We start from the raw sequence: 14487 nt of genomic DNA, 5'->3' as shown, positions 1-14487 counted from the left end.
TCCAACTAGGTCGAGATGAACATTTTGAAATCTTCCTTCAGGTAGCACGAACTCGGCGGATGGAGATTGCATGTGCCGTTGGATTTTGCTCTTTTGGCAGCTGATACATGTTTGCGACCATTTAGGACAATCTTTCCTAAGGTTCGGCCAAATGTAACGTTCTTTGAGCATCTGCGTAGTTTTCTGAACGCCTGGATGTGACAAGTTGTGAATCGCATCGAAAACATGGCGCCAGATTCAATGGGACATATGGACGTGCCTTGCCTGTCGAAATATCGCAAAAGATTTGGTGCTTTGTGTTAGGCAGAGTGATTTGTTTCAGTTGTAAGGATGTTGTTGAACTGAGAAGTTGTCTGAGTTCTTCATCTGTTTGTTGTTCACTTGCCAAATCGTCGTAGTCGATGGGAGATGGCGAGGAAATGGCATTTAATCTTGATAGAGCATCAGCCACAACGTTATCTTTGCCTTTGACATGCCTTATGTCTGTAGTAAACTGTCCGATGTAGCTCAATTGTCTGAGTTGACGTGGGCTTGATTTTTCAGGTTTTTGTTGAAAAGCGAAAATAAGCGGTTTGTGGTCTGAGTACAGCACAAACTGTCTGCCTTCAATCATGTGTTGAAAATGCTTGATTGCCATATAAGCACTCAAAAGCTCACGGTCATAGGCACTGTATTTGGTTTGTGAAGGTGAAAACTTCTTTGAGAAAAATCCAAGAGGTTGCCAATCATTGAAGACAAACTGTTGGACTACTGCGCCTGCAGCAGTACTGGATGCATCTACCATGATTGACAAAAGAGCATCATTATCTGGATGTGCGAGTAGTGTTGAATTGGCAAGACCTTCCTTACAAGCTTTAAATGCGTTCTCCAGTTCGGGTGTCCAATGGATAACAGTCTTGTCATTCTTCTTATTGACCCAAGGGTATGCATGGAGAGGAGCTTGGATCTGTGCAGCTTCTTAAGCATGCCCAAAAATATTCGTACCTCTTGCACGGTTGACGGCTTTTTGTAGGAAATGATTGCATCAACTTTAGATGGCAATGGTTGGATGCCTTCTTCGCTGACAAGGTCGCCCAAGAAACTGACAGATGACGACTCGAATGTGCATTTTGAAGAATTTACTGTAAGCCCATATTCTCAAATACGTTGGAATAGCAGTTTAAGATGTTCTCGATGCTCTTCAGCTGAGTTTGACGCGATAAGGAAATCATCTATGCAGAAATCCAGGCCTCTTGTTACTCCGTGGACAAATCGTTGAAAGGTTTGTGCAGCATTGCACAGTCCAAAAGTCATCACCATAAACTCAAACAGCCCAAAAGGAGTTATGATAGCTGTTTTTGGGATATCTTCTGGTTCCACAGGGATTTGATGGTATACACGAGTCAGATCTATGACGCTGAAAACTTTCTTGCCCTTCAGATGATGAGCAAAATCCCCAATAGGAGGTATGGGATAGCGATCTGAGATAGTGTTAGCGTTGAGTCTTCTGTAGTCGCCACATGGTCTCCAGTCACCATTTTTCTTCTTGACCATATGAAGAGGGATCGCCCAGCTACTCTTTGAAGGCCGACAGATTCCTTGGCTGAGCATATATTCGAATTCTTGCTTCGCTGTCTTAAAATTGTTCAGGGGAGAGTCGTCGGGCCTTGGAAAACACAGAAGGTCCCTTTGTTTGAATGTGGAGGGTGACCTTGTGCTTGGTCTTAGTCAATAGGTTTGTTTTGGTAATATCTTCATATTCTTTCAATAAATCGTAAATGAAAGATGACGGATTTACTGTTTGTATATTAGCAGCACTTTGAGATTTTGTTGCACCAAAACCAGATGTTTGAAGGGTAGTTTTTCGATCGATTAATTTCTTGTTTTTGACATCAACCAAAAGATCAAAAAATGAAAGGAAATCGGAACCTATGATGGGCTCGGTGACTTGAGCGATGACAAAAGGCCAGCAAACATTTCTGCGGAGACCAAGGTTTAGTGACATCAATCGTTCTCCATAAGTCGGAATTTCAGTTCCATTCGCTGCATAGAGAACGCGGTTAGTTTGACTGTTGCGTTTGTCTATACTTGAAGGTGGAAGGACTGAAATTGTGGCTTCAGTGTCTATGAGAAAACATCGATTTGAAGATTTCTCATTGACATAAAGGCGACTTATGACGTCTGTGGACTGGCAAGCCGCTGATTGCTGTCCACAAATTAGTTTCCCGTCTGAAACTTACAAGGTTCTTGGCACTTCCTTGCTTTGTTGCCATATCTACGATGGTAATAGCAGATATTTGGATCTCTAGCTCTCGATCCTTTCTTGAATTGATTTCTCGAACGTGAAGTACTTCGGCTTCTTGAGATTTCAAATTGATCAATTTGCCTTTGAAGAGAAGCAATTTGCTTTTGAAGCTCCGAAATGGCAGAAATGATGGGGGGCGTTGAGACAGAAGCAATGTCTGGACTGGAGTTAACTTCAGAGATTTTATCTGAAATTTCTGCCAATGTTTTAAGGTCTTGGTCGGTACTACATGACAGAATGGACTGTGTCGTGGTCGGCAGTTGCTTCATCCACAAGGTTCTGACGATGTCATCCGAAATTGTTGGCGATGAAAGCTCCCTCATCTTGGTCATCAGCTGCGTTGGTCGTCTTCCATCCAGAGTAATGCCGCTGAGTAGGGTCTGAAGTCTTTTCTGTTCGGATTCTTGGAATGCTGACAGAAGACGAGACTTCAGAGACTTGTACTTTTCTGTGGCAGGGGGGCTGGTAACCACATCCCGCACTTCGGTTAGGATATCTGCTTCGAGGTTTCCAACCAAGGTGAAATACTTCGTGACATCAGAAGTGATTCCACTGGTGTGGAACTGTGCCTCAAGCTGGAGGAACCACAGCTAAGGGCTTCGTTTCCAGAATGGTGGCACTTTTATCGAGATTTTGGCGATAACTTCTTCTGCAACCTCTTCTTTTTCGTCGGGCATAGTGTTTGGTGTGGTGTGGGTTAATAATGGCACCTTACCGTTGGTCGGGGGATACCTTCTCAACTGTGTTTTTATGTGAAATGTTAGAAACCTTATCGTTGATCGGGGGAATACCGTGTATGTAATAGTGTTTTTACTCGGGGTCAGCAATGTAGAATCCTGTGAGAAAGTTAAAATGAAACGAGATGTGTTGGCTTTAACTTTCAAGTCAGAACTGATTTTTATTTATTTTTGAAACACTATTTACACAATAAAGTTTGTTTATACTCGATAAACAAGTTTGATTATTTAAACAAAATTCAATATCAAATATGTTTGAATACTGAGTTTTTCTTAAACTAAGTTATAATATATAAATTATTATTTTAATTTTGATTGCCACACTCTCAAGAACAGGAGGACTCATGACACTCTCTGGCAGCGTCGAATTAACAGCAAACTATGCTGCAAGCAAATTGGCTTTATCGGTCGGGCGCACATAGGGAGTGTCATTGTGGACAAGCGTTTGAACCGAGGATGATGTGGTGTTTTCGTACGTTTTTTTACAAACGACCAGAAGTTCAAATAAATGTTGTTATACAGATAAAAAGAAGATGCAGAAAAGCCTCTCAAGGAAAATGCGTGGGCGGTTTTTTTTACTATAGCAGTTTAAAAAAAATGGTGAAAATTTTATATTATGTATTGTAACGTGATACCAAACAAATATATTTTTTTGAAAAAAAATTCATTAACGGTTATTTTTTTAAATAAAAAAAAAAACTAAAAGAAAAATTGGCACCTCGAAGATCTTACGAATACAAAATGATTTTATCTCCAAAACAATTTTGTGCCACGAAAAATAAAGTTTTTAACATCTGGTAACATTTTGAGAAAAACGGAATTAAGTTTTTTTTTATAAAAATTACATTACTTAAAGTTGGTAAAAATTCAATTTCGACTCACATATATTTACAAAAATTTGAGATTATCGCTTTTAACTAATTTTATCTTATAAGAAATATTGTTTTCAACATTCTGAAAAATTTTGAGAAAAATCGAATTGACAGTTTTGTTTACAAAAAATAAAAACCTGAACAAGAAAATTAATAAAAGTTAGTGTAAATTGATTTTCAACTCAAATATCTTTTCAAAACTTTGAGATATTTGCTTTAAACTACTTTTATCTTTTAAAAAATATTGTTGTTAACACTCAGTAAAATTTTAAGAAAAATTAGTTTTTTTACAAAAAATAAAAACCTTGCAAAAAATCAATACTAAAACTTGGTAAAAATTTACTTAAAACTCAAAAAGCTATTACAAAAAAAAATGTTTTCGATTAAAAATCTATTTAACAAAACTTGATTTTCAAACCAAACTAGTTCTTTACATGAACCCAACACGAAAACCTGCAAGCTTTTAAGCTAGACAAATCGACAGACGGGATGGGAAGTTATCAGTGTGGGTCGCATCCCAGTCTCTTTTTCATTTGGCAGTAAACAGCTAATTCAGCTTACTCCCTCACACATCTTAAGAAAAAAATATACTCCTCCCACTTCCACTCTTGATTTCAATATTATATATTTCCATTAGCTCTTAGGTTTCACACTTATTCTTACAGGCAGCTCCTCAATGACTCTACTTCTGCAACACAAATTAGTGTTCCATAATATTACTATTCAAATATTTATATATATATACACTCATGAAATTTCAAAAAGACTGTTGTGTTCATTAGTTGATAATTTTCTTATTTTATAAAAATACGAAATAAACCAAAATGATGAGCAACAAAGATTTGTATCGTGTATACATAATTTAAAGAAAGATGAACATATTAGATCGAAGAGCGACAGAAAGACGGAGGCATCTTAGCAGGAAGTTGGGCTTATATTTAAAGGAAGATATTTCTCAAAGTAAAGTTGAAAATTGTGTTTAGTTGTACAATATATAATTCGTGAAAACTATAACGAAAAACATAGGAAACAAAACCTAGGAACTTATAATGTATCCAAAATAAAACTAAATTTCAATTCAATTTTTTAAAATATAAAAGTTTCAACAAATTGATTCAGGGGATCAACCATAATTTGCCCTACGAATTGGATGGAAAAAGATTGTGGTAAACTCTTTAAAGTGTTTAATTTCTTAACTCATACATATTTGCAGCGCATGAATTTCAGAAGAAAAAAAAGCCTCTGAGTCGAACATATATGTATAGTAGGAGACTTTATTCTTTGGTTTCTTGGTGCAGTGACATAGAAATTTAGAAAGGTCGCAACCGCAAACTCATACTTGGAAAAGTTGTTCTACATTTCATTGAACCACCCAAGCAAAGAGAGTTTTGATCCGAGTGCTGTAGTGTAAAATCATCACTCAAACCGCAGAAAGAGCTCCAACCCATTGTTGCAGTGTGGAATGTATCGAGGATCGTTCTTGGTAATATTCGTAGTTAAGGGTAAAGTGACGAAAGAAAGAGATAGACAAAGCAATAGCAGTCCACAAATTTGACCCAGACAACGATAGTCTACACACAATAACTTCTTTTGACGACAATTTTAATCTTTTAAAAAAAGTAAAGAAACCTAATAAACTGGACGCATATGAATCTATACATACGTATGTATATCAAAAACAGTACTTATCACACTGTTGCTGTTTACATTGATTTTCCTTGGTGGAGTTCTTTGAATGCTCTTCATTTTTTTGAGTGGTGGTTTTCACTAATATACAAACCTTAATAAGTGCTCACCTTAGAAAATGTTAAATCCTTGTAGTTTATAAGATTATTAAAAACTATTTGCACAACAAAACAAACTTTTTTACAAAAAATAAACTAATATTTTCTGGAGCTTAAATACAATGTCAACAAAACTTTAATAGATGCCAAAAAGATAATAGCTAAAAAATCACCCTTTATATAAGCCAAAAATGTTGGGACAAATTATGGGTAATCTTCCTACTGACAAAGTGACACCTGTAAAAGCGTTCCTCAAAACTGTTGTTGATTTTTGCGGAACGTTCTAAACGACCTACAAGTTGCGAGGACAGAGAACTTCAAAATCATATCTAGCCGTCTTTGTCTGTTTCGTTGTGCAGTTGGTTCATCTGGAGGTTGTCTCAGACTTAACTACGGATGGGTTTTTGCAGCCCTTAAGAGCTTCATGGCAAGGCAAGGTGTATGCCTTGTATGCGGGACTAACTTTTTTGGAGCCAGTAACCAGTTTGATGATTTTCGACAGTTTTATTGACCAGCATACGGAAAAAAGAATTAGTGATTGGTGTGCCGAAGATCGAATTCAATTCCATCATATACCTCCAAGGACTCCACACTTTGGTGGGCTATGGGAGGCAGCCGTGAAGTCAGCCAAAGAACATCTGGTTCGCACCTTTGGGACTCCTTGGTAAATTTTGGAGAGTTGTCAACAGTTGTGGCTGATATATAAGCCATATTCAATTCGAGGCCAATGTAAATGATATCCGAGTAATCGAAAAAATTATTCAATTTGGGTTATTGGTGTGCCTTATGTAGCAGGCCAAAAATGAAGATTTTGTATGATTTTTTTTTATTTTTTTCTTAACTTTGAATGTAAAAACCAGAAAAGGGGCTTCGAAACGCTTTTCATTTTTTTTCATAATATGCTTTGAGATTATTTAGATCGATAATTAAAAAAATATATATTTTTTTTAATTGTTTAATTTAATGTTTTTGGGAAAACTACTTTTTGCACAATTTTTCGACTTAAAATTGTATAGAAAAAAAAGATTCAACGAGTGGTGCTAAGATCTTAACTGATTCAGAATCCTTATAAGTATATTTTTTAACACAAATCAAAAAGATCAACTACGTCATTTTAAATCGAACAGAGCTAGGGAAATTTGAATTGATGAAGGAAGTCAGTTAGTCTTTTTTTCCCCTCTTTTTCATGGAAAATTCTTTGCAAGTACGATTTCTCTGTTTTGTGTGTGGTGGATTTAAAAAAGATGATTTTTTTAAAAAAGGTTAATCATTTTTCTTTTATGTTTATTACCTAAGATTTTCAAGAGCTTTAGAGCTATTTTTTTTAATTAATTTTAAATAATGCATTTGTTTTCGGGTACGATTGAATTATGCTTAGTTGCTTTTATTGATAAGGATTAAGAATTCATTGATAAGATTTAACGATAAACAGTTTTGGAATATGTTAGTATAAAGGTAGACAAACAACTAGTTTCATTAGGGTGTCTTAAAGTATAATTAATATAAGGATTAGAAGATTCCTAAATGCAGGTATTTACTCTAGGTATAAAAAGATGAAGCATTAGACTAAACTGATCATTTAGAATTTAAACGAGCGTTCGAGCATTTGCTCGAATGAGGATTTGTTTGAACTTTTTATCAATGCTAGCACTTGTAACTACCAGATGCATATGTCTTCGCAATCAAACAGATATCAAAACAATTTTATTACAATCTTGATAAAAAATGAATATCTGCCAAAAGATCAAGAAATAACTTCAAAAAGAATTCAGAATGACTTTCTTTATCTCTGCATATCAATACCGGACAAACAGAAGAAGCGGATGATCTCCCAACTCAATCAAGAGGAAGACCAAGGAAGCCAGTCAATGTCAAAGTCAAACTAATCAAAGCTACAAAGGAGATAATATGTATAGAACATCTCTTTGAAGCTTGGACTATAAGATACAATAAGGACCATGAAAAAGGGAAGAGTGATATAATTCAGGCAATATCTTCTGGAAGTTCACATCGTGTCAAGAGTCAAGGAAAGCATTCAAACTCCACAACACAATCCAATAAAATACACCAATGAGAACGCATTAGCTTTGTTTATGAATTTGAGACTCTCAAAAGAAAAATATATAATCCTGAAAAATTTCGTAAGACATCACAAAATAGATGTCTTACCATCCTACAATATGATTACAGTTTCGAAAAAGAAGCAGTTCCCGAAAATTGCGAAGTCACGGAAATATTAGCTAGAGTGAAACTTCAAATAATTGCACTTCCAAGAAGTCTAACGTTACGGAGTAAATGGGGCTGCGATGGATCATCTGGACAAGGTGCCTACATGAAAAAGTAAATACAACAGATGGCGAAACAGATGCACACATGTTCATGGCATCAATTGTCCCACTTCGACTCAATAGTACAAATGGTGAACATTGGAGGAACCCTTGCCCATCATCTGTTAATATGTTAAAGAGATTAGTGGCATTATAAATAGCAGTCAATATAAAAGTAAAATAGCAGATATTCATCAACCAACAGTATATAAACTTAATGAAGAAACAACTATTACTGTGAATCAAGAGTTCTTTTTAACTATAATAGACGGAAAAGTATTAAAGGAATTAACGGAAACAAAGTCTTCGCGGTCATGTCCGATATGCAAAAGGATAGAAAAGAACTTCAATAAAGATGAATCAATTGAGGACGAACATAATTACGAATATGGAATTTCTCCACTGCACGCTAGAATCAGATGCATGGAATTTATTTTAAAGCTTGCGTATACTCTTCGACAAAAAGGAAAAGGTACTGATGAATCGATTGGGACCAGGGAGGCGGAAAAAAGAAGAAAACAAGAGATCCAAAGCCGTTTTCGCGATGAGCTTGGCCTTGATGTGGATAAACCAAAGCAAGGGTTTGGAAACACTGATGACGGAAACACTGCAAAAAGTTTGAACATTTAAATGTAACCGGTCAAATAACTAGAGTCAATGGAGAAGTTTTAATGAGGCCCAAATTAATGGTGACCGTTTTGAATTGCAGAGAAGTAATCAATGCAGTTAAAGTTTGGAAAAGTATACTAAGAAACTACTCACCCCTACTCTACACAAAATATTGGTTCATAGTCAAAATATCATTGAATATCAATCACTACCACTTGGAGAACTGTCACAAGAAGCCCAGGAATGCCAAAATAAAGACTATAAGAAATATCGATATCAGAATACGTGTAAGGTTTAAAGGATTCAGCAGAATGAGGACCAATTTAACATTCTTGCAACCTGGATCCACTTATTTCTTTCATAAGGCACTAAGAAGCAAAAAAGATCTGAAAGAATGCTACTCTTCAGAAATTATGAGTTTATTAAACATTTTTGTTTTACTTTTAGTGTTTATATATTAATTTGTTTTGTCTTTATTGCTTTTTCCTCTGTTTGACTTTTGATATATGTATATGTTCTCTTGAATATTGGAAAATGGTAAAACTAAAAAAAAATACTTTTTTTCCCACTGTCACTCGAATTGGTCCTTTTTCTTTTTTGCTCTACTGTTTCAATGCACTTAGATTACTTACAAAATTTATTTTGACGATTACATATTAAAATACCGCTTTGTTTTTCACCTTTGTTAAAACTTCTCATTTCAACACAAATTTCTGAAACACCCTGTAAACAGTTTAGATAAAAAAAAATGTAAGCAATATCTTTATTCGTTTAGGAGATATGATTTTTGCAACCAAAAAAAGTCAAAACGGGCCACTCTGCGTGGGCTTTTGACTGCTGTATTCGAACCCATTGAAACTGACTACAAAATGTCTGCTTAAAGATAGATATTTCTAGCAAGTAGGTAACTAGTAAAATTAAAAAAATTGTGCTTTATTTTACTATAATAAATAAATAAATTGGGTGGCGCGACAGTCCGTTGAGAAACAAGGCCTAGTGACTTACAACTCTCAACCATTCCTGTGTGCGAGTAATGTTGTCAGGAATGGAGGGGACCTACAGTTTATATGCCGACTCCGAACGGCTAATTTTGAGAAAGCACTTTTTCATGACAATAGTTACTCTTGGAGAATTTGTCAATTCCTCGCAAGAGGCAGTACCCGTGAAAAGACTTTAGATGGCATAAGCAGGGATCGAACCCAAGACCTGTAGCATGACAGTCCAACGCACTAACCATCATGCCACGGGTACTATACCTACATATAAAATTTGTGAAAACTATCACGAAAACAGTCCTTTTCGAAATTTTCATTTATTTACATTCTTTTCATTGGTGGTGTCGGCGACGAGGTTGATTTTTGTTTATCTGCACCAGTCTTTTTGAGACAGCATAATAAGTCCTCTGTTGTTTGGTTAGACGAAAGGAAGCACAAACCTTATGACCTTACAGTTTGCTCCAGTCCCAGCAGTTAATCCACAGCTTGTTCCAAAGGAGGAAACTTGGGAGTATTTACCCACACCACTTCGGCTTTATTCATTAAAAGTTTTCTCTTGATTTTAAGCTTACAATCCAGCCAAACCTGTTGAATGTATAAAAGTTTTATTTGGACATTTTTTTTTCAAATTCAAGTTACCTTGTGCCATTCTTTTCCATCCTGTTTAAGTGGCCCGAGTGAGTTGAGGGTTGTACCAAATTGGTCCCAAACTCTTAAACACCTCCTCCTAGTTTCGGCTAACTTTTCGAACTCATTTTTATTAGTTCTTTTACAGCTGAATAAAAATGCATTGATTCATGTTATTTTAAAATATGTACTTACCTTGTTTTATTTTCCGACATTTCTCTTAGACAAGGTTCACACAATATGAACGTTCGACAAATAGTAACAAAAATGACATTCAAATCAAAGAACATGCGACATCAACAATAGAGTGAAATCAAACTTTGAAAAATGTTTATCCTTTAAGTCGAATGAACGGTTCGCCTGCGGTAATACTAATTCCTCCCACTCACACGTTTATTCATTCGACTCGCCAATGTTAATAAACAATTTACATACAAAAATCTCTTTTTGAGTTTTCAGATTTATACAGAGTACCACATATTTCTTGGAATGAGGAAGGTAGAATAGAAAGCATATTTTGTAAATCAAAATAAATATTGCTGCACTTCTAAGCCTTTTGTCGCAGCAACCTCTAATATTTGTAAGCGCTCTACTTTTTGAATATTGCCCGATGATAAACAAACAAATAAATGAGTTTAACAAGACAATAGGTGCAGACAAGCTAATATTTTTTATTTGCAGTATTGATATAAAATAATGAATATTCAAAAGTCGTTTTAAGGACGAATAGATTATGTGCATGTTTAAAGCACCTTCATCTTTAGGTCTTAAGGTTCCTTGTAATAAATGTAACATGTTTTGCTCGAGTTTTACATACCTGAACTCTTTGAAAATTTACATTAAGGGCAGAACATATCTGTTTAATTTCTAAAAGCGCACAATGTCTACCCTCCAAATTGTCACCAAATTGGGTATCGATTATACAAGTAACATCCATCATTTTATTTTGCAATTGAAGATAAAATAACACATTTAAGCATTTATTACATTTTATTAAGATTGGTATACATGAATTAAATAACAGAAAGTTTTTTTTGTTTGTTTATAATGAGCATGTTTTGTTTGTACCAAAAACAACCATTATTCTTGACTTTGAAACAATTCATTCAGAATAAACCGGAGTATGGACATCATGCTGAAAAGCCAACAACCAAATGACTCCACACCAAAGATGAAAAGCCTCGCTTGTCATTCCAGCAAACCCCGAAACTAAAGACCCAACTATAATAGGCATAAGGCATTATTCACATGAGCACGACCAACGAATGAACGAATATTCGTCGATTTTGACATTTCTTTCACATGAGAGTTTTTAATTCGTCGCGAATAAAGTTTGACTTTGACCACCGAAACCAAAACAAGATTTATTATTTTAGGTTAAGTACGCGCGATTATTTTATTCGTTGGAAGTGTGGGTAATGTAGAACGCGAATAAGGTTTGACAGTTCGTATCAACTTAAATTTTTTTCGCGACGAATAAATTTGTTTTCTTAAATTTATTAAAATATCATATTGAAAAGTAAAAGTATGCAGCATAGATCAAAAAGAAATTATATTACTATCATTTCGTTAAGGATTTGTGTGGAAATATGGCTTCAAACGTATATAAACTCACATTGTGTAAGTCATTCGTCGTTCGTTTGTCTGCTTTCTCCGATGCACCTATTAGAACCAGCCTTTCACATATTGTAAAAATTATTCTTTTAACTAATGGCCTTCTGCCACTTGTGCACTTGAACAAATAAGCTTTAACATAAAGTAATATCAGTAAATGGTTGAGGTCAATCATAATGTCATGATTGGCCGCACTGTTAAAAATGTTCGTTAATTTAATTAAAATGTAAGCTAAGCTAAGAAACGTGAAACACCATCGATTCATGTTCGAATAGTTAATTTTCATCGACGAATGTTTGACGTTTGGGACAAAGAGTATTCCTTTTTTGTCATTCTTATCCTTTCTTTTAATAATAATAATAATAATAATAATAATAATAATAATAATAATAATAATAATAATAATAATAATAATAATAATAATAATAATAATAATAATAATAATAATAATAATAATAATAATAATAATAATAATAATAATAATAATAATAATAATAATAATAATAATAATAATAATAATAATAATAATAATAATAATAATAATAATAATAATAATAATAATAATAATAATAATAAATAATAATAATAATAATAATAATAATAATAATAATAATAATAATAATAATAATAATAATAATAATAATAATAATAATAATAATAATAATAATAATAATAATAATAATAATAATAATAATAATAATAATAATAATAATAATAATAATAATAATAATAATAATAATAATAATAATAATAATAATAATAATAATAATAATAATAATAATAATAATAATAATAATAATAATAATAATAATAATAATAATAATAATAATAATAATAATAATAATAATAATAATAATAATAATATAATAATAATAATAATAATAATAATAATAATAATAATAATAATAATAATAATAATAATAATAATAATAATAATAATAATAATAATAATAATAATAATAATAATAATAATAATAATAATAATAATAATAATAATAATAATAATAATAATAATAATAATAATAATAATAATAATAATAATAATAATAATAATAATAATAATAATAATAATAATAATAATAATAATAATAATAATAATAATAATAATAATAATAATAATAATAATAATAATAATAATAATAATAATAATAATAATAATAATAATAATAATAATAATAATAATAATAATAATAATAATAAATAATAATAATAATAATAATAATAATAATAATAATAATAATAATAATAATAATAATAATAATAATAATAATAATAATAATAATAATAATAATAATAATAATAATAATAATAATAATAATAATAATAATAATAATAATAATAATAATAATAATAATAATAATAATAATAATAATAATAATAATAATAATAATAATAATAATAATAATAATAATAATAATAATAATAATAATAATAATAATAATAATAATAATAATAATAATAATAATAATAATAATAATAATAATAATAATAATAATAATAATAATAATAATAATAATAATAATAATAATAATAATAATAATAATAATAATAATAATAATAATAATAATAATAATAATAATAATAATAATAATAATAATAATAATAATAATAATAATAATAATAATAATAATAATAATAATAATAATAATAATAATAATAATAATAATAATAATAATAATAATAATAATAATAATAATAATAATAATAATAATAATAATAATAATAATAATAATAATAATAATAATAATAATAATAATAATAATAATAATAATAATAATAATAATAATAATAATAATAATAATAATAATAATAATAATAATAATAATAATAATAATAATAATAATAATAATAATAATAATAATAATAATAATAATAATAATAATAATAATAATAATAATAATAATAATAATAATAATAATAATAATAATAATAATAATAATAATAATAATAATAATAATAATAATAATAATAATAATAATAATAATAATAATAATAATAATAATAATAATAATAATAATAATAATAATAATAATAATAATAATAATAATAATAATAATAATAATAATAATAATAATAATAATAATAATAATAATAATAATAATAATAATAATAATAATAATAATAATAATAATAATAATAATAATAATAATAATAATAATAATAATAATAATAATAATAATAATAATAATAATAATAATAATAATAATAATAATAATAATAATAATAATAATAATAATAATAATAATAATAATAATAATAATAATAATAATAATAATAATAATAATAATAATAATAATAATAATAATAATAATAATAATAATAATAATAATAATAATAATAATAATAATAATAATAATAATAATAATAATAATAATAATAATAATAATAATAATAATAATAATAATAATAATAATAATAATAATAATAATAATAATAATAATAATAATAATAATAATAATAATAATAATAATAATAATAATAATAATAATAATAATAATAATAATAATAATAATAATAATAATAATAATAATAATAATAATAATAATAATAATAATAATAATAATAATAATAATAATAATAATAATAATAATAATAATAATAATAATAATAATAATAATAATAATAATAATAATAATAA

General features: G+C 29.6%; 2 protein-coding genes and 1 pseudogene across 4 annotated transcripts in view; 1 reads left to right on the top strand and 2 right to left on the bottom strand.

Annotated features, from left to right (window-relative positions):
• Nucleotides 1–11402, bottom strand: part of LOC129953660 (mitogen-activated protein kinase kinase kinase 15) — an 83747-nt gene extending 72345 nt beyond the window's left edge. Inside the window, exon 1 of one of the 2 annotated variants that reach the window (XM_056066991.1) lies at nucleotides 11053–11402. In XM_056066991.1, coding sequence (XP_055922966.1) covers nucleotides 11053–11175 — 123 coding nt within the window. In that variant the 5' untranslated portion in view covers nucleotides 11176–11402. The remainder of the gene's footprint in view (nucleotides 1–11052) is intronic. The other variant, XM_056066990.1, reaches the window with a different exon arrangement.
• Nucleotides 9907–11042, bottom strand: LOC129953666 (uncharacterized). Of its 2 annotated transcripts, none has more exons than XR_008782567.1 (3): nucleotides 10431–11042; nucleotides 10248–10349; nucleotides 9907–10193 (listed from the first exon to the last, which is right to left on the bottom strand). XR_008782567.1 is itself a non-coding variant. In XM_056066998.1 (3 exons), exons 1-3 carry the CDS (start codon nucleotides 10523–10525, stop codon nucleotides 10083–10085), a joined length of 342 nt encoding a protein of 113 aa, XP_055922973.1. In that variant the 5' UTR covers nucleotides 10526–11042; the 3' UTR covers nucleotides 9907–10082. The 2 variants fall into 2 exon arrangements, 1 of the variants encoding a protein (XP_055922973.1); XM_056066998.1 differs by having other exon boundaries at nucleotides 10248–10383.
• A 913-nt stretch (nucleotides 11403–12315) lies between the features above and the next one.
• LOC129944622 (GATA zinc finger domain-containing protein 14-like) lies at nucleotides 12316–14260 on the top strand (annotated as a pseudogene).
• Nucleotides 14261–14487: the final 227 nt, after the last annotated feature.

Source organism: Eupeodes corollae, chromosome 1 (assembly GCF_945859685.1).
Source record: "Eupeodes corollae chromosome 1, idEupCoro1.1, whole genome shotgun sequence".
NCBI lineage: Eukaryota > Metazoa > Arthropoda > Insecta > Diptera > Syrphidae > Eupeodes > Eupeodes corollae.
This window is presented reverse-complemented; position numbering and strand designations above follow the sequence as displayed.

Coding starts and splice junctions, on each gene's coding strand:
- LOC129953666 (XM_056066998.1), bottom strand. CDS start 10,525: ATGTTCTTTGATTTGAATGTCATTTTTGTTACTATTTGTCGAACGTTC. Junction 10,384..10,430: donor ATGTCGGAAAATAAAACAAG/GTAAGTACATAT, acceptor ATTTTTATTCAG/CTGTAAAAGAACTAATAAAA. Junction 10,194..10,247: donor ATGGAAAAGAATGGCACAAG/GTAACTTGAATT, acceptor TACATTCAACAG/GTTTGGCTGGATTGTAAGCT.